This window comes from Chroicocephalus ridibundus, chromosome 4 (assembly GCF_963924245.1).
Source record: "Chroicocephalus ridibundus chromosome 4, bChrRid1.1, whole genome shotgun sequence".
Taxonomy (NCBI): Eukaryota; Metazoa; Chordata; class Aves; order Charadriiformes; family Laridae; genus Chroicocephalus; species Chroicocephalus ridibundus.
The window spans coordinates 36335578-36362187 of NC_086287.1; the positions used below are offsets into that span (position 1 = coordinate 36335578).

At 37.5% G+C, this 26610-nt stretch overlaps 1 protein-coding gene across 1 annotated transcript in view; it reads right to left on the reverse strand.

Annotated features, from left to right (window-relative positions):
* Positions 1 to 2132: 2132 nt before the first annotated feature.
* AQR (aquarius intron-binding spliceosomal factor) overlaps positions 2133 to 26610 on the reverse strand; it is a 55629-nt gene continuing 31151 nt past the window's right edge. The window contains exons 23-35 of the mRNA XM_063331807.1: positions 26151 to 26261; positions 23045 to 23154; positions 20612 to 20747; positions 18953 to 19162; positions 18009 to 18146; positions 16934 to 17005; positions 13066 to 13253; positions 11146 to 11317; positions 9223 to 9393; positions 8388 to 8473; positions 7063 to 7237; positions 5867 to 5980; positions 2133 to 2660 (exon numbers count right to left, since the gene is read on the reverse strand). Of these exons, the coding sequence (XP_063187877.1) occupies positions 2412 to 2660; positions 5867 to 5980; positions 7063 to 7237; positions 8388 to 8473; positions 9223 to 9393; positions 11146 to 11317; positions 13066 to 13253; positions 16934 to 17005; positions 18009 to 18146; positions 18953 to 19162; positions 20612 to 20747; positions 23045 to 23154; positions 26151 to 26261 (1932 nt within the window). The 3' untranslated portion in view covers positions 2133 to 2411. The remainder of the gene's footprint in view (positions 2661 to 5866; positions 5981 to 7062; positions 7238 to 8387; positions 8474 to 9222; positions 9394 to 11145; positions 11318 to 13065; positions 13254 to 16933; positions 17006 to 18008; positions 18147 to 18952; positions 19163 to 20611; positions 20748 to 23044; positions 23155 to 26150; positions 26262 to 26610) is intronic.

Here is a 26610-nt window from a genome sequence, read left to right on the forward strand (position 1 = left end):
TTTTGGTGAAAAAGTTCATCTTTTACCAAAAATGAAAAACAGAACTGAAAAGCTTTGGAGTAAAAAAGCCTCAAACCTCTAACCTCATCATCCAAATGCAAATCAAAGCCTCAAGAACTCCAACAACTCCTCCAACCACTGCTACGGGAAAAAAATTAATTTTCCAGACTTTTGAAAAGACATTCTCCTAATGCTATTATGTCCCTGAAAAAAGTAAAGTTCAACATACGGAAGATGGCAGTAAGGATAACAAACAACTTGCCCAGCTCCAGTCAACTCAACAAAACCTTCATCTCTGTCACCGGTGGCGTTTGGTCCCTCAGAAAACTGCATATTAAGGCTGTTCATGCTTTTGCGATTGTTTGCAGTTCTATTGCCTCTTCTTGCACCTTATCCAGAAACAATCTTCATTACAACTCCACTCACCGTTTTAGGGCAACACTGAAGTCTAGGATGAGGCTATATACTTGGCTGTTGTTCTATAAGGACTGAGCCAGAAGTGACCACCTACACCTGAGACCTGCAGCCGGAACCCAGCACCACACACAGGCAGGTGTGGTCACAGCTCATTACAAACTGTCCACAACTCAAAAAGGTCTTCCCAGCTCCTTTCAGCTTTAGGTGCTTGCTAATAGTCATCCTGCCCTAATTATTGATAGAAACTCTGACAGGTAAATTATCCATGTTAGAAAAAAAACCTCCAGCACCCTTTTCCAATTCCTAAAATCCTCAAGCACAATAAACGATTGTCAGGCTCAAGTATTTATAAAAAATAGGCTGGAAAACAAAGGATGACAACCCTCAGCTGAGCCAGTTGCTTGTGGCCTGAAGGCCCTGTATTATTCAACCCTGCATGACCACATGGATGCTACCACATGAAACTTATCACCCAAATATTCCACACTGTAATATTTGTTCTCCCAAGGTAGACAATTTGGTAATAAAAAGTACGCTCCCTTCCAGTCAAAACAAGCAACGAAAGAACACACACGGTGCTCAAATGATTTGTTTTCCTGTTTGAGAAAACGTTCTTTATTCGCTGAAATGAAGTTAAGAGAACACTGTGTACCAATAGCAAGTATTAGGATTTGTTACTCCTGAGCTCCCCTCTAACTGACGGGGGGAGAACGACGTCAGGGGAAGGGGCAGATGAGATCTCAGCAAGCACGCACAAGTGTGCAACAGATGTGTTTCATGGAGCTTGGTTTACTTTCTACTATTTCTTTTTTCCTTATTATACTACAAAAATATAAAAAAAATACACAACTTCAATGCTAATAATAAAAGCTTGGAAGTTAATTACTCTCTAGTCAACTTAGTGAGGAAGTCCTTCTGGCAGCTTCACAACTGCAACACTTGAAAACCAAGTATTTTCCCCTTGCCAGCAATAAAAGGTGTTCTGTGGCTATTGCTTTGTTTGAAAATCTACTTGGAAATTCCTAAGTCTCATCGAGCCATTGAATAATTTGCCAAGTTGGCAGGTATTCTTAATGAACCAGGGAAAAACCTTTCTCTGATCACTTTATGAAAGATGTACACTTGGAAGTTACCCTAGAAAACCCACTCAACCATTATGTCATTAAGATCACCATTGTATGTTTTGCAAATCCTGCAGGGATTTTTGCAATTTCTGCAGGGACCTACCATAATTTTTCCTCCTTACATGGCTTTATCCTGGGCAATTACTGTGTCCTTTTAAAGCAAAACAAATTTATTTCAAAACACTATTTTAAAAAACAGCACTGTTGAAACCCTGCATCTTTACTTCTTCTGTAATTAACGATCAATTAAAAACAGCAGCAGCAGAAGTCAACAATGAGAAATTGCTACAAGTACCTGGGCCTCAAGAAATTCTGAGAATCTGCTAAGGTCCCAATTCAATAAAGCTTTTAAACGTTTCAAACTCCCATGGTAATTCACATTTCTCAGACATACAGTTAAATATCTTACTGAACTTGAGCCTACACCTACAATACCATATCTCAGGGTATACAAGCACAGCTCTGTGTAAGGAATTCTCCAGTGTGAAATATTAAGGAAACTATAAAGAGTGTCTGACCAATATTGAATCTAATTATTCAGTGAAGTTTAATGGATAACTCAGTGACTGAATTAAAGGTCAAATATCCAAAACTGGTATAAAAAGCATCTTTACTGAAGAACTTATAAAAAGCAAATTGTGTATCATTTGACGCCATTAAACAAATTACATTACTCATACTGACAAGAACTCAGTAAAATGTCTGCCAAACATTTTGCTTGTCCACAAAGTATTCAGTGAAAAATATACAAAACAGGTCACATTATACAAGCAACCTTTTTAAAAAGTCAATGTAAAAATAGCAATTATATTTAACTGCTTTTTTCCCCTGCCCATTTCCCAAACACGTAGAGGATAAACATCACGTGGTTCACTTTTCAGTCTCATTCTCAGGCTCACTGTCTCCACTATCACTGTCTCTTCCCGGGTGCTCTGGCATTGTTCGATGTTCATCCACTTCAGCCACTTTCAATTCTCCTTCCTTTATTGCTTCTTCCCCTACCTTATTTTTTTCTTCTTTTGCATCTTCCTGCATGCCTTGCACTTCACCTTCTACTTCAGTCTCTTGAGTTTGAGTAGTTTCAGTTTCTTCAGTCATGGCAGGTGGGGGCAGTAAGCGCTAGATGATAATCAAATAATAAATAAATAAAGGATTTTCAATTTTTACAAATGAATACATCTATTTGGTCATCTAGTCCCTATTTTAACTTCAACTGTTCATCTTATATTTAAGATTTTGCATTAGATAACAACTTAACAACTAAGACTTAAAATTTAGAAGCCCTAATCACCCATAGGCACTTAACTCCTATATAACAAACAAACAAAAAAAAAAAAAAAAAAAAAAAAAGAAAAGAAGAGAGCATCTTAGCTCACACAAGGGTCTTATTACACACATTTTTTGCCTGAAAAGAGGGTGTTAAAAACTCAGTCCTTCCAATTCAAGGATATCAAACACATTTCATTATCCCGAACAGCCAGACAAGTAATAGAGCTACGGTAAATCCCTACTTGGAGCAACAAGCACGTTCCTACTGTAATCTCATCTATTACCATTTCAAACTCCTAGATATGTTTAACTTGCTTTTTGAGGTCTTTAACAGGCCTGTCTTTAACAACTCATTACAGTAATTTCCCCTTGAAACATCTTATAAAATATTGTGGGAACGTTATCTGTACTTACACAAGTTTCACCCACAGCTGTAAGTGTAAAACAACGCAAGTTCCAGTAACAATTATAACAATGCTTAGATATTTTTCACATAATACTTCTGGAAAAGTAGTTTGCAAAACATTATAAGCAGCAAAGGTAGCCATATTACAGACTTGGAAAAAAAAATACCACAAATACAGTGAGCTGAAGAGTATGGATGAATGCTTTACAATTCCAGGCTGTACAGAAACGCTCCTACCTCTTGCAGCCTGACATTATTTAATGATATGACGGATATTTTCTTCGAATATTGTGAAGCATTTTAATGAAATGAAAGCTTGATAAACCTCCCATGCATGATTCTTTAGGGTGGGTTGTGGGTTTTTTTTTGCTTAAAGGCAACTTGGCTTCGTATGATAAATTAAGTGTTTAATTACAGTGAAGTCTTATCTTCAGTTAGATGACACTAATATTACAAATTTCTGACAAGCATAGACAAAATCTATGAAGCAATTATAACTACCAGAGATACGGTACCAGAGACACCACATTTTTTTACGGCCTTTGAAGTTATTATGCTGGTCCCTATAATCCATTTGTTCACAGATCCTTTAATTACAAAAATACATTCTTGATGCATGAGACAAACTAGACTTCTTCTGTGGTTTAGTTAGATGAATGCTGTGCTTCGTGACTACTACTGTTAAGACTAGTGTAAAAGAAAAGGAAAAATATCATGTTGTACTAAATAGGGTAAAAGAAATTTAATGCCTACTTTTTCTTTTTTTTTTTTTTTTTTTTTTTTGTAGTTCACTTTTTGGCTTCTCCTGCAGGGAGAATGTGATTCATTGCCACAGTAGGAAACCAGAGTTTTGTAACTAATTTTAGCTAGCAATGGATAAGACTAGGATGCTAAAAAGAATAACTGGTATTAGAAGGATTGGTTCCATATTTGATTAAGGTGTCAAGCAAACCCATCTTTTGGTAAAATTTAGATGCTACCATCTGCTTTTCAGGATATGTCTACACTTCTCAGTTTTGACAGGGCTATTCATTTGCATCTGAATGTGACCAACTGCACAGTCCACTGAATCTTAATCACATACAATCTGCATGGCTGAGCGATCTCCAACTATATTAAATGAACTGGCTCCAAAACAAGTCACATCATGTGCTTATAGGACTGAGTTTATAACAAAACAGTGTGAGGTTTCCCTACTTAAAAAAAAAACAAAACAAAGCAGTTACATGAAGAGGAGATTTTAGTATTCTCACTGCTCTTTCTCTATCCCCTTTTCTTTACAGCAGACAGATAATTAGAGCACTTCCCCAAAATAGTGAGAAAGTATCCTGTCCACCTGGAAAAAGGCTTTTTCTGGGTAGCAAAATGCTTCAAATTTGGCTGAAGCTATGCCTGCCAGAAGAAAAAAAATAAAAAGTACAAATCAAAGATTCACTGGATAAGAACTGCAGAGGAAAAGAAATTTTCTATCTGAAAGTCTGACATTCAGTTAAAGGAGAATTTCAGGGTCTGATCTCTACTGATTACACTAGTTTCCATCTAGATTCCATACCAGATGAAACAGCCACTGGAAGAAGGAAGGAAGAGGAGGTGACAGAGAAACTTCCTTGCGTTAAAGAACAGATCTAGAACCTAGATCTCACAGACAAGCACCTTGGACTAATCTGTTCAAGGACAGAGAGCCACGCTCACACTCTCTTTCCACAGCTAGCTAATACAGAGTGAATAGAGTCTTTCTACATCAATTTTTTTCCACTTTTGGAAATCCTTCAAAAGAGCAAAAACCAACAAGGGACCTTCAGAATACCATGAAAGAATAAATTATAGGTAATACAACCATGATACACCCCAGACATTAAGTGAAAGCTGATGGAGTTGAGGGGTAGCAGTTAAGACCTCTCCCTTTGTGTTTGCTATCAACTACCTCTAGGCATCTACAGACCCAAGCATGCCGAGTAAAGGCAGCGTTCTGCTCAGTATACTATCTAAACTACCTTAAACCTCTGCTCACATATATAAGGAAGACGAGGCGTTTCTGTTGGGTTCTGAATTCTGCTTCAGGGATTAAACACTGACAAAATTGGGTACAGAAGTGAGAAAAGCATCTACAACTTCTTCCAACCCCATGCTATTTCGCTTGGTGCCGTGAACTAGTGCTGAAAATAATGGCTCCAGAAAAAACCGCTACATCTGCCAACTAGTCTGGATAATGCAGTGAGCTAACATTGTTAAAATAGTTCCAAGATATGATCTGGTCTTTCTATACACTACACCATGCAGTGGTGCTGTAGTACCACTAGCTGCACTTACGTGAAACATAACACATAAAAGTTTACTTCAAGTAAACACTGGACAGGCTAGTTCTTTAGTATTAATGAGGAATTTCTGGGCCCAGACAGAGCCACGTCTAGCACGCAGCATCAATTACTGCTGGGTTTGGGGCCTTAAATTGCAGCTTAAGCTACTAAAAGATACCACTCTTGCTACTGCAAGATTTTAAAGACCTCAATATTCTCAATCCCAGTCATAAAAACTTCTTGAATTTCAAACATAACAGGAACAATCTTAAACCTCAACAGGATATCATTTCACTTACTAAAAATTGATTTTATTTTAAATGCACACCTTCCGAAAGTTCAAAGGTCCTTACCGGTTGATAGTGGCGTGTACTCTGTATCATGTGCATATACATATTGTACACAAAGTTAGCCATTTGAGGCATGTTCTTAATAACATGTATTTGGTGAGATGGCCTTTCTCCATTCTGAGGAAGGGGAAAAAAAGTAGACATTCATCAAGCAAAGCCAAACAACCATTATTCAAAGGTTATTCGACTACATCAGAAAACATTAACTCAAGAAATTAAATAATGCTTTTTAAAGAAAAAAATAGCTAAATTATTTGGAAAGATAGGAAATGTAGCTCTGACACCAACAAAGAAATTTCAAAAGGAAAGGCTGGGTACTGATACTTACTCCATGAAGTACATTTTGGACCCGACTCATGTAATATATTAAAGGCACAAATAGTGTAGGACGAGATTTGGACTTAAGTCTACTTGTCCATCACTGTCCAGCTCTTTCTTCCTCGCATTCACTGACCATACACACTGTATTCTTTGTTGCACAGTGGACCTGAAAGTTTCCTCCCTCCCAAACTTGTCAACAGGACTTAAGACCAGGGAAAGATCTGTAACTGACTTTTGAGTTCATGCAGGTACCCCTTCTCAAAGCTCCAGGAAGCAAAGCAGATACGCTCCTCCATTTCTTCGTTTAGCATCCTACTTGGTGTGTTCTGTGCTTACATGTTTAATACAAACCTTTCCCTAAAGATCTAGCGCAGTATTACAAATTACGTTTTCATACTTCTAGCTCAGCAACAAAACTCTTACGTGATTCTGGACCCAATTTAAAAAGAAACCCATAAACATCAATCGGTTACACTGAATTACTCAGTCAAATGTAATTTTACCTCTTTAACAAGAAACAATTAGCTTTGTGCAGCTTTTTATTTTGAGAAATAACATTTTGTTTCATAACAAGACCAAAAATATGGAACACACTAAAAACTTACCTATTCATGACAAAAGAAAAATATTGAATCACTTACACAGGCAGAACTTAGGAAAAAGCAGGCACAGAGCTACATTGTTAACTAAGTTTTGTGGAAAAATCAATTAAAACCAGCTAGTGTGTATCATCGTAAAAGTTCAGTCTAGGGACACAATTATCCAAGAGGCAGTGGTTTAGCAGAGAAGATGGTCCCACCTCTTATATCCCACTCAAAAAAAGCAGGCAAACACACACGTCCATTACAGGTAGCAAAATTCAGAGCAGCTGTTCCTACCTGTCTTGCTGTTGGAAAACATTCTGTAGGAACAATATGGAGGTGAAGTGGTCGAGCTGTGAGCTGGCTGAAAGCTGGGGTTAGCTCAAAACAGTTCTGAAACAGCGATACCCTTGCAAAGATATAAAGCCCGAGCCTGGCTCTTGACATGGCAACAACTAATCGTCGGACATCCCTTCAGAAAACAACAACAACAAAAATCAATCATATTCTTTCCATTGATGACGACATAGCTGCAATAAAAATAAGCATGCAGAAGTCTTAAAGGAAATACAAAACCATCTGCTAAATACTCCAGTGAGACCTTCTAGCAGCCTTCCGGTACCTAAAGGGGGCCTACAGGAAAGATGGGGAGGGACTCTTTATCAGGGAGTGCAGCGATAGGATGAGGGGTAATGGTTTTAAACTGAAAGAGGGTGGATTTAGATTAGATATTAGGAAGAAATTCTTTCCTGTGAGGGTGGTGAGGCACTGGAACAGGTTGCCTGGAGAAGTTGCGGATGCCCCCTTCCCTGGAAGCGTTCAAGGCCAGGCTGGATGGGGCTTTAAGTCACCTGGTTTAGTGAGAGGTGTCCCTGCCCATGGAAGGGCGTTGGAACAAGATTATCTTTAAGGTCCCTTCCAACTCAAACCATTCAATGATACTATTTTGTCTTTAGTTTTTTTCCCTACATACTGTTTCAGTAACTACCAAATTCTAGAACCATTATGTAAGAGGGTTCACTGGACTGATAATGATACGAAAAATCATGCTTTACTATTTTCCCAGACTTCAGAGGTAAAGATTTACATTAAGAACAAATCATAACAGCATTTCTGTGTTCCTCAATGACCAAACATGAGTTTGATAACTTGCCTAAGCGCTGCTGAAAAGACAGGTCTTCCTCCACCCCACCCCAAAACTGAAGTGCAAACATTTCAAACTACACATCATAATGCAACTTACGCAGTGATCAAACACTTCTGATGCAAAAAAAAAAAAGCTCACTTCAAGAAAGAATCTATGAGAAAATTTAAGCCTGCATTTGTTCAACAAGCATTACATTCCTACCATTCTACTGGGGTGAAATCAAGTTCAGCCTATCTGCAATAATATAAACTAATTATAGTATAAGAGTCATTACTAAAGGATAAAGTGGTTGTGAAGAGGGTACCAGGCAGTTATAAAAGGAAATATGCCTGAACTTCATTCAATACTTAGCATTAAACTTAATTTCTACTACATATTCAAATAACTGAACACTTTTGTGTAATGTATGATGAACACCTTTCTGATTCAGAAAGCATGCAGTTTAAAGACATTACAAAAGTATCTTCTAACATACCTCAGGTGGCCTACAGCTTTGGTACGCACTAGTGAAAGGAGAATATAATCATTTTGTTGACCTTGAAATCTGTCCACAGTTGTTACCTAGAGAATCAAAAACCAAGGAAAAAAAAAAAACCTCTGTAGGTTAATCTTTGCCATTTTAATTAAAACGTGACACCAAAATTTGAACAACAGCTTCGGACTGAGACTGCAATAAATGGGAAAAGAAAACGCTTTAACTCTGGTTTAGTTGACCTCTATCCAAAAATCATCAGCGTGTTCTTTTTGGGAGATGTTGTGAGGAGCTTTTGTCTGACTGTATGTGATTCTATTACACTTTTATTCAATTTGGACAGCTAACAGTGGGGTGCTAATAACAAAAGATTGTGGAAAGCCATCCATTTTACAATACAGAGCTTTGACCTGCAGAATTAGCACCAGACCTTTCTATGTTTTTTATTCATTTAATCAGATTTGTCATCATACATTTAACAAATCATTTCCACTTTGGGTGGATCTTCCTAAAGGTGTGTTTTTTGACTGTGGGGGTTTTTTTTAGGACAAAATAAGTGATAAAGAGTTATTCTGTCCCATGTAGTCTGTAGCCTTTCCAACTTCACTGGAAGTAGCCTTTCCGACTTCAGTTTATTTGTATGTCAGATTACAAACAGGCAGAAATGAGAGCACTACTCTATGAAATTCCATAGAATGTAGGTTAATAAACGTGTAGTTAACCAGGGAATACTTCCACAGAAAGCTGTGAATCTATTCAATTAGTTCCATTCTACAATATGACAATTTAAAAACAAATAAACCAGAACCACTCCTATGACATATATTTTCAAAATCACCTTGTTTGGTCGTCCAATCAGTGGATTATTTCCACACCGCTGATTAATGACATCACGGATCAGGTGTTTCTGTCCATTGTATGTTGTCAGGATACTTATCTTGTCTGCAGGATAACCAAGCAGGCACATGTACATGAAGAGTGCTACAACGTACTCTGCTTCACCAAGATTCTTAAGTTTAAAAGAGGAGGGAAGGAAAAAAAAAAAAAAAAAGGAGGTTACTGAACTTGTAAGGCTGGAAAGAGTAACACCAGTGACATTATAATCTATTTAGGCAAAAATCTCAGTGATGAGAAATGTTGATAGATCTGATCTTTCTTTGCTCACTTAAAAGCCATTTTGAAAGAACAAAAGAAGCACAAGTAGGTTTAATAACTTCATTCTGATTCCTCTTCAGAGAATTGCTGAAAATCCCTATGTCAGCATTATTGTTAGTCATTGATTGACATTTTCCGATATCTACTCAGAAGCTCCCAGTTTAATTTCAATACAAGATTAAAAACTAAATATTTAATAGTCCATTTAAATTATATTTATGAGCTATTAAATATTTACACATTTGTATATAAATGCATTTATATGCTGATAGCTGCCTGCCCAATCGAACTGCCACCTTAACTGTATTATTACAGAACTCAACCAATACAGTACGTCATTTCTCCTTCTTAAAGGTCACATCCCCCAAAAAACACCTGTTATGTAAAGCTGTGGAACTATTATTTGTTAAAAAGTATTACAAGCTGATAGTCTACAGCTACCTGTATTTAAATACAATGGTTTAAAAAACCCACTTAGCGCTAATTTAACATGGTTCCAAATAAGCACGCAAAAAAGTTGCAATGACTCACTCTCCAGTAAGCAGAAAGTAAGAACTAGTTGGACTAGAATAACTAAACTCCTTTCAACTATTAGTTAGGAGAGAGACATCTGGACTATCAAACCCAGTTATTTCTACTGAGGCCACACCTATTCAATTTCAAGAATAAACTATGAATATCTTCCATATTTTTAAAAAATAGATTAGCATAACCTTCAATGATTTTCACAGGGAAAAAATGACCATGAATATTGTAATCTCGAAGTACATAATTTGCTTTCCATAATATTAAACAAAATATAAGGTGTAATTCCATGTTTGAATTAAACTCAACTTGCACACAGCTCCAGCTGCTGAAACCCGAACTGGTAATTTAGGTACTAGAGTTTGTTCTCATTGCTGTTTTTAAACAAGAAGAACAAGAGGACTGAAAATATAAGCATCTCATTACAAGTATAAAAGGTTTGCCTACATTTAAGAGAAATAGATGGAGGCTGTTGTTGCTGGCTTAATTTGAAAATTTAGTTGAGAAATTCCAAGGCTAAGGGTTTTTTTTTGGCAATTTACTTCAGCCTTAACGTCGTTCTGCCTCTTATGTATATTTCTTGCAGTATTGTTTCATTCTTTTATGAATGGGCCTTTTAGTATTCTTACATATAGATCAAATGAAAACAGCGACTCTTCAAACTCAAATATGTGCCACAGAGCAAACTTTGATCCTTCGCGTACAGGGGAAACCCTACTGTTTATTTCACTATCATGGCAGCACAGCTGAACACAATGGACACCAATTTGCCACAGGCCAAAACAACGTTTCATAATGTATTACACACCAAATCTCACCCCTCTCATAACATTCAGAAAGCACAGACATCAAGCAAAGCTATTCACTTTGAGCAAAAAGCACAACTTAATATGTCATCATTTTCAACTTTCAGAACCGATTAAAAGGAGAAAAAAAAAAAAGAAAAAAATCACACATATGCATGACTATCTGAGAACATTAATTAAACACCAGTTCATAGTATTTTGATAGTCTGTCTTCACTGCAGATTTAATAAGCCATATCCAGATTAAATAAAATATACATGTAATATTTCTCTTACCTGATAGAAATAAGGATTGGGTTCAGACTCTCCCACACCATTGAAGTCTTCTACGTTTATAAGCTGGAAGTCGTACAAAAACCCAGCATTGGCTGTTCTGAACTCTGGCAGAAGCTGGACGTGAGGCAGGTTACCCAGATTCTTGTAACGCCAGTTGTAGAGGTTACACAGACTGTCCAAAACCACACAGAGACAAACCCCAAAGAGTTAAATCAGGTTCTTCAACTCATTCAAAATAGTTCAGATACACACAATCCTTTGCTTTGAAGGTGAATGCTTCTGTAGGTTTTTGGTCAAAAAAATAATACTGCTGGATAGTCTGTACATATATAAATGAACATACTTGTATACGCTATCCAGCAATTATTTTTTAAGTTTTGTTTCTGTCTGGTTCCCTCTCACAGAAAACTTCAGATTTCACTTTTTAGAAATGCAGCACACTCACCCTTAAACCTGTTATGCTTGGTCAGCTCTACACTGAAGGGTACAAAATTTGCACAGAAATATAGTAGGAATTTTCATGGGGAACAAAAGGCATCACAGAACTGTAGGGGCTGGAAGGGACCTTTGGAGACCATCTAGTCCAAACCCCCTGCCAAAGCAGGTTCACCTAGAGCAGGCTGGACAGGAACACGTCCAGGTGGGTTTTGAATGTCTCCAGAAAAGGAATATTAATGCTTCTTTACAAAAAAGAAAGAAGTACAGGAAAAAGTATTTTCTGCATTATCTGCTGTAAAGCCTCTTACTGCAAAAAGAAAATGATTTTCTTATGTTGTGTATTGCCACATGAAGGGAAGCAATCAATGTCTACATAATTCTGAATCATATCTGATATTTATGGGACAGTAGTATAACCAAAACGCCTCAGTCAGAAATCCACAGCAATATCCAGACCAGATAAAGTAGCAGATAAGAAAAGACAAAGCATCGGAAGGTATGGAAAAAACCCTTGATCAAGGAATTTCTTGCAAAGTCAAGGAATTCTTCTGCTCTTTTATCTCGAAGAATTTCTCTGAGGTGTTGCGAAATAGTAGACAGTAAATTAAACTTCATTTATCATCATACTCAGATATAGTTTGCATTTTTAAAGTCATACTGAAAGTAACTGTTATGCATACGAATGGAACATAATATTCTACCACATTTTTATTTCTTATATTTAAAAAAAAAATAAATTGAAGTTTTTCATATTGTTCATTCCAGTTTATGCCAAAAAATTAGGATTTAAAACTAAACTTCAAGTAGCGAAATCTTATAGAGTCTTTTTCTCTTCTTTGGTTTTACTTTTTCTTGGTAATACGACACCACAAACATGCACTTTACACAATAGAGAAATTTGACATCTAAATTACCACAATGAAATGACAAATACATGGATAAAAAGAAGTTCTCTTACTACAGAGAAGCAGTATCTCTTATAATAAAAAGAAAAGGCACTATGCTCTTGTGTGGACAGCCTGGTTGTCTCCAATCAAAGCTGAAACTCTGCTGAAATACTAGAAGAAAAGTACCCTTTTGCAGACCATATGGGAAATACGATTATTCAAGGCCAAAAAAAGAAATCTTTATTTCGCCTTGAATATATGAAATCTATTAGTTTAGAAAAGGAAGCTTCTGCAAAAAAGTCTCAGATGTAAAAAAATCAAACACTTAAGACTATTAAAATTCCTTCAAATAGCACTTTCATTAAAATACTTTTAGCAGTAGCAGAGTACTACTATATAAAAAAAATAAAGTAAAACTGATTGCATTTCAGCAAAGTAAAATCTGACTTACTAGTCTAAGCTGAAAAAAATAGAACAAAACAACTAAATTACCGTTTTGCAAACTCCTGCCCTAACAACAGGAAAGACGTGTGTTTTTCCAGTTTTTAACCTGGTAGTTTCTTACAAGCTAGACACGCCATTTTCTCGGTCTCACCTTGCTCTTGCTCTTCCTTGTGCATCCAAATCAACAGTTGGCACTCCCACACGAACAAATCGTGTAAAAAGGGACTGCTCCATGTTGGAGTATTTTTGAAAAGCCATGTTCTTAATGACTGGTGGCAACTGATGATGGTCACCAATCATAATCCACCGCTTCAAACGACTGAAGCCGTCCTGGGGGTTCTAGAATTAAAAAATTACACGATTATAACTGTTACAATATAATCAAGGCACGCGATTACAACACATTAACAGTCAAACTGGCTGTCATAGATTAGCCCTAAATTTCAACGTTTGTTCTTAAGCCACACTGAGCTGTGGTCCTTTTAAAGACAACTACTAGCTTCTTTCCAATCTACTACCAAAAAAGGGAGCAGTATTTCAAATAGTCTTGTTTCTTATAAAACGACAGGTAAGATTATCTATTAAAATCAGTAGAAAAACATCAGGATAAGTATAAGTTACATTGTTTTAAAGGCCAAAAGTAAAATATTATCAGAGGACAAAAGGAAGAATCAGTTATAGAAGTGACAGTAGTAAAAAACCTGATTTCTACACGGTACTGTTACCCTAGAACAATCTTTTAAACGTAATTTTTTGGATTCTTAGATAGTAAATATGAAGTGCCTGAAGCACCTGGAACAATTTTCCTGCTCTTGTGTCTGGGGCACAAACTGAGCCTGCTTCTCAAGTGTCTCCATGGTTCTTCTGGAATTCCCACTTGGCCTCTTCCATGACCAGGATGTGCCTCTAATTAATCCTCACCCTGCCTTTTGGACTGAATGCTCTTCAGTATGTTTGGTACATCTCTTTCCAGTTCCTCATCATCCTTTGTGTACCTCATGAAGGAATGTTGTAACATAGGGGTAAAAAAGGAACAGATGTGTGGGTAACGCTATCCAGGAACTGGAATCCTGGAGATTTTCACCTGCCAGTTTTACAATTCAGACTCTCATTTCTTACACACTCCCATGATATTTGCCTTCCCCCAGCAGCACTATTCAAGAGAGAGCCTAAAATTTGGTTTTTTTGTTGCCACTTGAAGTGGAAGAGCACTGAATCTCTCTCTGATCAGACAGCAAGGAAGAAAAACTGAACTCTGGACTATTCAGCTCATCAAGCCTGAAGATGCCTTAGTAAGAAAGTAAGAGGATGAAAATTATTTTCAATGGCACAGAAAAAGATTTCTTTTTTTTTTTTTTCCTCCAAAAAGGTTACTGATTTGGGGAAAACCCAGAATTCTATATAATCAGTCTGCTCTTATCAGCAATTTCAATCTCGGACAAAGAAGCCTCCAAAGAATTTCTTACTCCAAAATGCAAGTGCAAGAAATCAAGTACTGCTACTCTGTAAGCCTAGTTCTTTAGGTTTTGTTAAAAAACCCCTCAGTTTTCAAGGACTATTTGGATGGCTCTTGTGAGAATGGTCATGGAATATCCCCCAGAATATGGCTCCATGCTGCGAAGGTCTCATTTAATTACACAAAACTCTCCAGCTTCCGCATTGCTCACGTACACTTACTTCCCCTCACCAGTCTGATGCATCTGGTTATTCAAAGCTCACTCAAACATTTGAAGAACACTGTGAAATGTTCATTTCACTAAATATAATAATTTAATTATCAATGAAAACTATGGTGAAAGCCACGCAGGAATTATTCGTTACACACAACTACAGTACGATGTTGTAGCATTAAATTCAAGACTGCCAAAACACAAAAGCAACATCTTAAAGTATCACACGTGGCTTTACACATAGAGATTTAAATACCTAATTGCAGGAGAAGCCACCTAAACGAGAACTTATGCCTCGACACATTTCTGACTGTTAGGGCAATCTAACTAAGCAGCAAGAAGAAATCTTGCATTTTAGGTTTAACTAAATTGAATGTAGTTCTAGAGACCACCATGAGCCCGCAGGACAGAAAGGAACCAAGTATCTTTCATGGTATTATTATAATTGCTAAACTAATAACTAAAAGGAAAAGAGAGCTTTACTGTCACTGTTTTATGATTGTGAGAAGCCTCACCCAGTAGTGGTTTGCTCTCTAAACACCCCAAACAAGACAGACAAATACATGCTCCTCTTCAGAGTTCAGGCAGTATTTGGGGTTTAGAGTTGCCTACCTGCTCAGAATCATCAAAACCCAGCAGTCTTTACACTCCAAGAAAGTGTTAAAAAACTACATTAATATCCCTAAAACTTAAAAACCTACAAAGCTAGACAGCAACTGAGAACAGGACTTGGGCTTTAGTAGCAATATGGTTAACGCGGACATGCATATTCTTTTGTGCACTAGGCCCATACCGAGTTACTTTTCCTGCAATTGTATTCTACTCTCCATTGTTAAAAAGGAAAGTGAAAAATTATGAGCTGCAATTACAAATATATCAAATATTTCATGAAGTTTCTATCACACCTTTTTCAACTGATATTTTCTTTTAGAATGAATATCCAAAAGCTTGGATGTGGTTTTCTAGAAGACTTAAAATTATTGCTTTTCAATGAAAATACCTGCTCCAGGCAAAACTTATGAAAGGAGACTTAATTTTAGACTATGAGCAAATGCAGACTGTGCATTTTTCAGAAAGCCACTACAGTAAGAATCAAATGAACAGAACAGACTGTCTTCAATTTTACTGACTTCTCCCAGCTAAAGGGTTTGCACAGGGTTCCTGAGGGAGCCCACACTTCACTTCAAGACGTGAAATTTTATCTCATGATAATTTGACATTACAGAGATAACAGAGCCACAGATGTGCGAGAAGCATATTTTGCTTACTTATGAAATCCCCTAGCTCTTAAAACAGAAAGTGATGCATCTCAAGCTCAGGTTGCTAAAAGCAACCAACAGATAACCTTCACTGGAGGCACAAAAAATTTCAAGACAGTCCGAGTGGATGCACTGAGTTTAGAATGATCAGAGTAAAGGCAAGATACTCAACTTTAAAAGGAGCAGCGTTGTCCCTCTACTACAATAACCCCTGAAGTTACAGAGTCATTGCTTCCCTGTTCCTACATATGTATGCCTGTACTATACATACCCCCCGTGCCACATTAGCTTCAGTTTCCTTCTTCCCTTCCCTGCATTAGCAGTACCTTTCCAGCTGCAAGACTTCCTCCATTCAACTGTACCACATCTCCATTCCTTTATCTACCAATTGTTGGTTTGCCAAATACAGTACAAGCTGCAGTTTATTCCAGGTTAAACATTTACCAATGAGCTAGACGAAAGATGCATAACTATTGGGCAAAAATAGAAGCAGAACCAATAATCGTTTCTTTTCTTTCTGTGGAGTGGTAACAACAATTAGAATGTCTCCCCTCTACTTGTCTCCAGTTTTCCTGAAGTTGTAGGTGGTTGGTATCTCTCTATCTCTGTTAGTCTCGACTGAAACTGACCAACCACCACAAGCTTGGTGACACTGAGGATGACACCGAGCAATTATGTAAGCCGTATGTTCTTGGGAAACAAAACTGCTATTTAATACAAAGTATTAATTTTAACAATTTTTAAAATTAGCAACAGTCAGTACTACGTGAGAAACAATGAAAGTAACAAAGCCAGGACCTAGTTTACATAAATATCTTTGCTTTTTTATTTTCAAAATGAAACCCTGCTAATAGTATTATTTAGACAATAAAAGTAACATATTTAGAACCTACTAATCTGTAATATTAAAAACTAGGGTAGAAAACTAATGTATAACAATGTGAAAGTTCTTACTGTGCCCTCAAATGGCAAGTATCAGTCGTAGGTTACCTTCTGCACAAGGTATTTTCCCTTTAACATTCTAAATCGATCAAGAACACAGACTTTCATTTATCATTTTTTGTAATATGTTTTATAATTCTGGTCTAACCTGCAACAGGAGAGGTATAAAGGTTTCTATCTCCAGAATCTGAGCAGACTCTTCCATTAAGATGTTGTCATACTAAGAAAGAAAAAGTAAAGAGGTGTCCATCAATCAAGCAATACAAATTAATGCTGTTATTTCAGCCTACCAAAAGAAAGCATCAATTACTCATTTGGTTTTTGTTGGGTGGGACAGTTACAGCCAGATTTTACCTTATAGGCAAAATATCAGTAGTACTAAAAATCAATGCCAAAGGATGAAATTCTACTACATCAATGGCAGATCTACCTGTACCAATCAGGGCTTATACATCTAGAAGGAATCCATGACTGAACTACATGACATGCTTCCCACATACCATAACCCATCTGCAAGAGAAAAGCTTTCTGCAATGGAGCAAACTAATTTGGGATCTTTGCACTGAAGCAGAAAAGAAACACTTGTGATCTAATACCGTGCATTATTGGAGAAAAATAAGACTGAAAGAATTATTGGTTGTGGGCTTTTGTTTTGTTTCTGTCAGATAAAAGTCTGAATACCTATGGTTAACACTGCAGAGTGAAAACAGCATTGCATCATAGTTCTTTTCCCGCAAATTATTAATTTTTTAGGTAAACAAAGTTATAAAGGCCATGGGCTTTGCCCAGTTCTGCCTTTATTTTATTACTCAATCATATCACTGCTGTTCATCATCTAATATGGCAAAACTAACTTTTCTTTTAAATAGAGATGAACTATTCAGCATTTTTGTATATACAATAACTTACAAGTGATCTCACCTTTTACTTACAGAAATTAAAATTTTCTTCACTAAAATTACAGTTTCAAATATATTGGTAAAAATGCATCTCAAAATAATCTAGTTGCCTAGATTTAGGACAAATAAAAAGGTTTATACAAGGGGGAGAAAAAAAAAAACAATACCCAACCCCAAAAACCAATTAGCATAGTACAGCATAATAGTACAATTATATATATTATTATATTATCTATATTATATTATTAATTATTATAATATATTATGGTATATTATTATACTATATATTCTATATAGTATAATTATAACTAGTATAATCATTACTTTGAAACCTAATTCAACCAGGTCGTGTCGCTTCAAAGCGGCATGAGTACAAGTCATGGCAATGATTTTTGCTTCTTTCACCAACAAGTATTTGGATCTATCCAGGCCACTGCGGAGAAGTTCAAATGCTCTGAATTCCTACAGAGGAGAAAAGAAAGTCTCGATAGTCAGAATACAAAAAATTATTGCTTATAAAATGTATTTATTCAAAATATCTGTCCAACTTCTTAATACAATTAGGCCAGAAAGTTATCAAGATATCTACTGTTAAAAATCCCATCTGAATATTTTTTTGTATGCTGAACCTGGAAACAACAGTGTTTCAAAAACAACGTCCAAGAATTCTGTAACCTGCATGCATATATAAATTTGCAGACAATTATTCAATTGCTTCTGAGGAACCTTCTCAGAATTCCCCAAAATTTTGTTTTACTATATCTTCTTGTTTCCTACTTTACTGCATCATAACTTTACATCAAGTTCAGTATTAGAAAGATCAATACAGTTAATATGAGCAAAAGATACCCAGATCACCTTTACCCCAACTTTTAAAAGCCTCTCAAGCAATTCTGGTAAAAATAGAAGATAATCTGTTTAAGTTACTTCTAGGTTATCTCTGTCTTTAAATACAAAGGCCCTGTGAGGATCAGAGGAGCAGTGATTGGTGCACCAACTCTTGTACCCTAATCAGTGAAAATGGAACATGCAGAATGGCTGTTTCCTAAGATCAAAATAAAACAGATGAGACCCTTGTCCCTACTGTGAAACATGCCTATATTACTTAAACATGGAAACTGTCACCTGAATGCCCTGCAAGCTACAGAAGCTGCCCAAAGGTATATACTCCTTTTAGGATGTAGGGCAAAGGAGAATTTTGGAACTCCGTGAAGTTTTTTTTATAGGATTAGCCAGATCCACTTACCTTTAATAGTTACATGTCTTACCTCAAGCTGAGTGAATATTTTCTTAACATGTCTAAAACACCCTTCAGCAATTTCCATATCTTCTTCATAGGATCTGCCTTTGAAAATTGGTTGAGGAGCATTTGCAAAATACTGGTGAAAAGGAAACAAACTGGAAACATCTGTAACATCTGGTGTTTTTCCACCTTTAGCTTTCACTTTGCTGATATACTCCTCCCAACGAGACATTACCTATGGCAAACAAAAGTACGATATAAAAACATGTCAATATGACAAAGTCATTGTCAAGGTACAGTCTTGCACACATAGTATTAAAAAAAAACATCACAAAACCAAGGTATGTTTAAATTAGCATTTGACCTTTTATCAGGACAACAGTTTTGATGCTGTGGTGGGTTGATCTTGGCTGGCTGCCAGACTCCCACCAAGCGTGTCTCATTCCTCCTCCTCAGCAGGACAGGGGGAGAAAATAAGATGGAAAGCTTATGGGTTGAGATAAAGACAGGGAGATCACCTAGCAAGTACCATCACAGGCAAACCAGACTTGACTTAGGGGAAATTAATTTAATTAATTACTCTGATTAAAAACAGAGTAGGATGGTGAGAAACAAACACTAAACTAAACCAAAACCACCTTACTTGTCCACTCCCTCCTTCTTCCCAGGCTCAATTTCATTCCTTCACTCCCAACTATTCTATCTTGTCCCCATGCTGAGCAGTGCAGGAGAAATGGGGCTTCTCATTTGAGTTCACAACACCGCATCTCTGCCACTCCTTTCTCCTCACACTTCTCCCTTGCTCTAGCATGGGCTTGACACAGGTTGCAGCTTCCTTCATGGCATATCCACCTGCTCTAGCATGGGGTCCTCCATGCGCTGCAGTGTGAATATCTGTTCTGACATGGTCCTTCATGGGCTGCAGGGGGACAACCTGCTTCACGATGGTCCTCTCCAGGAGCTATGGGGGAATCTCTGCTCTGGTGCCTGTAGCACCTCCTGCCCCTCTTTTTCCTTCTGACATTGCTGCGTGGGGCCAGAAGATGAGCTCTAGCAATGCCTCCTAGTACTCTCCAACACCTAATGACCATTTGATGTTTAGGCTCCCATGGAAGCTGGCCCACAGTAACTTCCGTAAAAATACATATAGTGTATGCATTTGATCCTAAATACCTAAGCACGCTGTAAGTCTGCTTAAGCCACGCTAATTGCTAATATGACCATGTCACTGAAAAATACATGGAAGGTAAACGAGGGATATACAATATACAGAAAAATCACGGTTTTGTATACTATACATCCAATTTCACACTGGCATTTAACACCATAAAAGCTTTCTAGCAGGACCATCAAGTATCTGTTCTAATGCTTGTCCAATATGTAAAGCAGCCCAAGATTTTCCTATCTGAAGGAGAAACTTCAGGTTAGAATCTTTGCCAGCAGTCATGAAGAGCAGCAATGCTAGCCTTTCAATTGGTGAGTCATCGGGCAGGATTTAAAACAATAGCAATACAAGTAAGTAATGTTGCAATTATAGCTTTAGCTGTTATTGTATTTTGAACCGCTAAAGAAAATGGCTTTTTTTTTTTTTTTTTTTTAGAATCAATTCTGAAAAATTCAGTCCAATTTTTACGAAGTGTTTCATAATATATTGAGGTCATACAGTAGAAGTATCAGTCCTTACTTGGTATAAGAAAAAGTGGCCTGCTGTTTCACAAGTGTAAGAAACATCTCCTGGGACTCCAAGACTCTCTTGCAATCGCCCAACTTCTCGTAGAAGTTCAAGTCTTCGAGCCAGAACATAATTAACTCTTCCGTACCTACAAAATGGATTAAATATAACATAATTTGTATTTAAATGTATTTAATTCAAAACTTTATATCTAAGTATCACAATGAGAGATCACCAAAAAAGCAAAACACCCCCCCCAAAAAAAACCCCCAAACTACTACCAGGTTCCAAACCCCAAGAATTTGCTACATGCTGAGTATTTCTATCAGTTGAGTCCTAATAATTTTTAAAGCCATGCAAGAGCCATTACTGTAGGAAAAGTTCCTTTTATCCTATCACGTCAATAAAAGCTTCATAAGTGTTAGTAAAACATTTCTACAATGTACCTGTAAAGCAGAAACGCATTACTTCCAATGTACAGTTTAGGAACTACGGTACACAACATGTTACACAAACACAAGTAATACAACTTGGTCTATGGACCATCACAAATATAACGTACACCCGAAGTTTCAGTATGATAAGGCTGACTTCCTTTAGCAACATACAAAGTGTCTTGCAATAATGCTCTTAGCCCACCATAAGAGACAGGTCTGCATCCACACATAGGAGGTCCTGTATTCACAGCTGCCTGCTCAGTAACTTATGACTGATTAGTTTGTAACTGCTTGTTCCATTCTTCCTCCTCTTACCCAATTCAAGCCTAAATTTTTCCTTTATAAATCAATTTCCTTAATCAATGCACTCTCCCCCTCCAAGAAGGGATACAAGAACAAAAATCAATATATCACATTTTCTAAAAAAGGGTGGAATTAAAGAATTGAGAGGAACAGGACACTCTCTAAAAATGCAAACGTAGTTAAAATCTCAAATGTGAATAAAGGCTAAATTTCAAGTTCTTATTAAACTTACTATTCATAAAATATGCCTTCTGCACAGAAAAAAAAACCTTGCCATGGTCCCTGGTAATCACAATGGGTTCTATTGTCTTATTTAGAAGGGTGAGAGTAGTTAAAGCTGGAGATTTGAATTTACTAAGACACAACTGAATATGATATTGTTCTTACACCCCCTGCCCTGCTTTGCTGTGCCTGCAGAGGGAGCAAAAAAGGAACACTAAGCTTGCCAAGCAGCAGAAATTCCTTAAGCAGCATTGTGCCCCCTAAAGCAACTTAACACAGAAAAACCACAAACTCAGAAGCAACCTAAAATAAACAAAAGGCAAATGGAAAATAGACTTCTCACAGTCGTGCAGCCCACTTTCAAATATATTCCTCAACTTTTATCCCTCCCTCCCAAACTGCCAGAATCCACAGGACTTGCAGTAATGTCCTGTAGGTCTGGAGTTACCTTGAAAGAGAATGAAAACAGACAATGTAGAATGTCTCAAAGAAAACTCCTTTTAATGATGAGCACTATTGTTCAAGGAATATACTAAACCGTGGATACTACTAAATAAATATCTGCCATGGCATTATTTCACTAAGATTTTGGCTATCAAATTTCTGGAATAATTTGACTATGTCAAAGCATTCAAATTAAAAAAAAATAAAAAAAAAATCACAAGGTATTTATTTTGCTAAATGAAACTCAACTATGCATATGTGCGTAGCTTCTAGTGGCTATACATAATTTTTATTATACCTTTTGAAGTCAAAGTATTGCTATAATAATCCAGTACAGGACAGTTCAGTTATTTCCAGGGCATGACCCTTATACCCCTGCTTACATTTATGAATGTGTGTAATCTTACTGACGTCAATTGGACTAAGATGTAACAAATGTACAAATATTTACAAGAACAGGTTCTTAAATCTTTGTACTGATAAAGACTTGGATAGCTTTCCTTATGTATGTACTGTTCAAAATGTGTTATTTACCAATGAAATAAGCAGCTTTGTAATTAAGCAACGTTCTGAAGAATTAAAAGCAGAAAGTTTCATTTCATTTTTATATTTATTAATGCAATATTCACCATGCCAGCAGAAGTGATATCATATTTGCATATAAAAATTTCCAACTGCAACAACCTACCCTTGTTATTCAACTTTCTCTCACAAAACAGATCAATTCTATAAAACACACATGGTCCCAGAATACAATGAGCTGTACCTATTCAGGCAGTTTGTGAACAAGCAACTGCCTGATTCTGCCTTTGGATTCTCAAGAGAACACAGTTTGCATAGTGAATAAGAACTAAAATGACTTAACCCGGTATTGAAAACAAGTGTACTCTGCATTGCTATAATGCAATAATACGAGAAAGGTAAAGCTTGTCAAGCACAGCTCCTTGCTCATTTACAAAGGCGACAGAATGGATCCAACACATACATCTTGCTAAAATGTTTATGCAAGCGAGTTTATCATTAGCACCTCCTTTCTCACCTGCTGAAATCTTTCTCTGTCTCTAATTCCTCTTCTCCATGACCCAGACGCAGGAGGTGACGCTCATCAATGTCCAGAGCCATGATTTTTTCAAACAGCTGATTCAAGGCCTAAAGATTGACAAGAACAGGAGAAAAGGTAGTTTTTAGAAGTCCAAAGGCTCTTGCAGGGGTTAACTCAAGAACTGCTGGTAAGCCGGCTAGGAAATTATGCCTATTTTGGTATAAATAGAAGCCAATGCAAACATAAAGTTAATACTGAAACTAGAGCTCTAAATCTTGACAATGGTGAATCTACCCTACTAAAACTCTTGTATTTGCATACTTTATACAACACTTCAATTTGATTTTACAGTTTTTAAACAATTTTAAAATTTGATTCTATCACCTAGTTAATTTTGTTGATAAAGCTATCCATTTATAAAACTCTCTCAAGAAGCACACTTTGCAAATATTGATTTTGTTAGATGACTTTAAACCATTTAACTTTTACTGTACGTTAGAAGAGCATGATATGATACTAACTGGCAGGTGCTGTAACTGTATTCCATACGCATAAATAAGTTTTGGTGAACTAAATTCAAGGTGTGCTACGTCTCTTGCCTTAAACTCTTCAATTCTCTAACAGCTGTCCAATTCAAAGGACATTTTGTCCAATTTCAAGGAGTTTTCAATTTCAAGGAGTTTTCAATTCCAAATGTCCAATTTCAAAGGAGTAAGTTCGTAAGCGCTGGATCATCATGTTCGGAAACTAAGAATAAACATGAGCAAGCTTCACTTGTACTTCAAGTCAGATGGAAATCACGCAAACATGTTAAAATAAAAGTGCCAAGGCATAGGGAATGAAGCCTGCTGAGATAGCTTATTTCCTGAAGTTCAATTTCAAGGTCACACTCTCATATTAGTCTAGGCAGGTAAGAAGAGCCTCCTACCTGCCTCAAATTAATTCCTTCCTTTTCTCCCCAACAGACATGCTCTCAACCCTTTCTCTCAACTTCACTACCTGTTACTCTCCCACAACCCACTGCAGACTGGCCTATATTATTCCAGGTTGTAACTCCTCACCAGAATGAAGCCCCATCCACCATGGTTTGAACAACAGCATAAGTGGCTGATCATGCTTTGATAGAAAAAGATTAAATATTGTCGAAGTGGTATGTTCAGTTAAAATAGCTCATAACTGAAATAGGATAGGCTAATTAGGGTGACCAGGAAAAAGATAACGCTGGTTTCCAAACAAATCCTTCCAAACCAGATGCAGATTTACAGTAAGAATCTTTAAGACTTTTATCATTATTATTATTATTTTATATATATGCTTGAGAATCAGCAGCTAGACTCCATCTCTTATGACTGGGAAGCGAGCACTCAGCTGAAGAGACCACGACTGGTTGCTGACTGCTGGTATGTAAACTATTACAGGAGCTTGACCCCTGCAAATTGATGGGCCCTGACGCTACCCACCCAAGGGTGTTAAGAGAGCTGACTGACGTCATTGTGAGGCTGCTCTCCATAATCTCCGAGAAGTCCTTGAGCTTTGGGACATTTGAGAAGACTGCAAGAAGGCTAATGTCACCCTTCTCTACAAGAAGGGCTTAAGGAGAATCCAACAAATTATAGGCCCATCAGTCTTACTTCAGTCCCTGGGAAAGTTATGGAACGAATCCTCGTGGGGGCTATCACAAGTCAAACGAAGCATGTGATTAGGAAAAGCCAGCACAGATTCAGCAAGGGCAAATCATGCTTGACAAACCTGATCGCCGCCTACAACAAAGTAACCTCTTTGGTAGATGTGGGGTGAGCGGTGGACATTGTCTGCCTGTATTTCTGCAAGGCTTTCAACATGGCTCCCCACAGGCTCCTCCTAGAGAAACTGATGCTTTATGGTCTAGACAAGCGGTCTGTGCGGTGGGTGGGGAGCTGGCTGACAGGCTGCACCCAGGGGGGGTTGGTAAATAGCTCCTTTTCAAATTGGCAGCCTGTCACAAGTGGGGTCCCCCAGGGATCAGTATTGGGCTCAACACTGTTTAATATCTTCATAAGTGATCTGGATGATGGGATCAAGTGTACCCTGATGAAGTTTGCCAATCCTACCAAACTGAGTGGGGAAGGGGACACTTCAGGAGAGCCACCCTGCAGGAAGACCTGCATAGGCTGGAAGAGTGGGCTAACAAGAACCTTATGAAGTTCAACAAGGACAAGTGTAAGGTCCTGCACCTGCGAAAACATAATCCAGGAGTGCAGCACAGGCTGGGGTGCAGCTCTGTAGAAAGGGACCTGGGGGTCCCGGACTGAGCTTCAGTATGAGGGAACAGTGTGCTGCTGCAGCAAAGACAGCCAACAGGATGCTGGGTTGCATCAACATGGGCATCACTAGCAGGCAGACCTTATCCCCATGTTCCAGTATTTAAAGGGCGGCCACAAAGAAGATAGAGGCTCCCTTTTTACAAGGACTCACAGGGAAAAAATGAGGGGTAATGGGTACAAGTTACTTCTGGGGAGATTCCAACTGGACGCAAGAGGAAATTTTTTTCACAATGAGAACAATCAGCCATTGGAATAATCTCCCCAGGGAAGCAGGGGATTCCCCATCATTGGACACTTTTAAGATTCAGCTGGACAGTGTGTTGGGCCATCTTGCCTAGATCATGCTTTTGCCAAGAAAGGTTGGACCAGATGATCCTTGAGGTCCCTTCCAACCCGGTATTCTATGATTCTATGATATGATACCTACTACCTTTCATCCTTTCCCTTACAAGTATGAAGCACAGAGCAACCGGTGTCCGAGAAAGTTAGTTAGCAAAAACCTTGCAGGCATGCAGTGAATGTGCAACTGTAAGAACTGTGCAGCCACTTTTTAAAAATACTTCCTAATTTCTAGCCCCAAACAGTTAAATATATTGAAAACTTCTGATAAATAGCACAGAACTACAAACCCGAAATTCAAAATTTTAATTTCACATTACGAAACTGGCAAAATTGCACACAAGACAACTCAAGTTTTCATTGTTAAGAGACAACTGCAATCCCAAACCTACTCATCTCATTACCTGCTGGTCTTCTTGATTTTAATTACATGAAAATTTCACACATGATGGACACTTTACCTGATTAGAGTGGGTAACTATAAGGGTTCGTTGTTCTGGGAAATTATGATAAAGATTGGATATTATCTGGACTGCTACATCAGTTTTTCCAGTACCAGGTGGACCCACTACCTAAAACCAAAACAAAATAAACAACAAAAAAAAAATCAACACACAATTTATCAGAATGTTGCACAATACAGAAATATAGACAGTTGGGAAAAAACAGAACAATATCACAAGACTCCGACATTAGAAAACATACCATTCTTAAAAACACTGCCAAGAACTCAGGTGAAGTTTATACATTTACGACACTACTAATTTCAGCACACTTAAACAGGCAGTGACGAAAGGCACACAATTCCGCTGAAGTTTATTTTTTTCTTTGACTTGCATCTTTTACGTGCTAGCTACAGAGCATATAGGGAGTGGTAAAACATAAGGAGGAAGGGGAGGAAGACGACCATGGTACTAATGA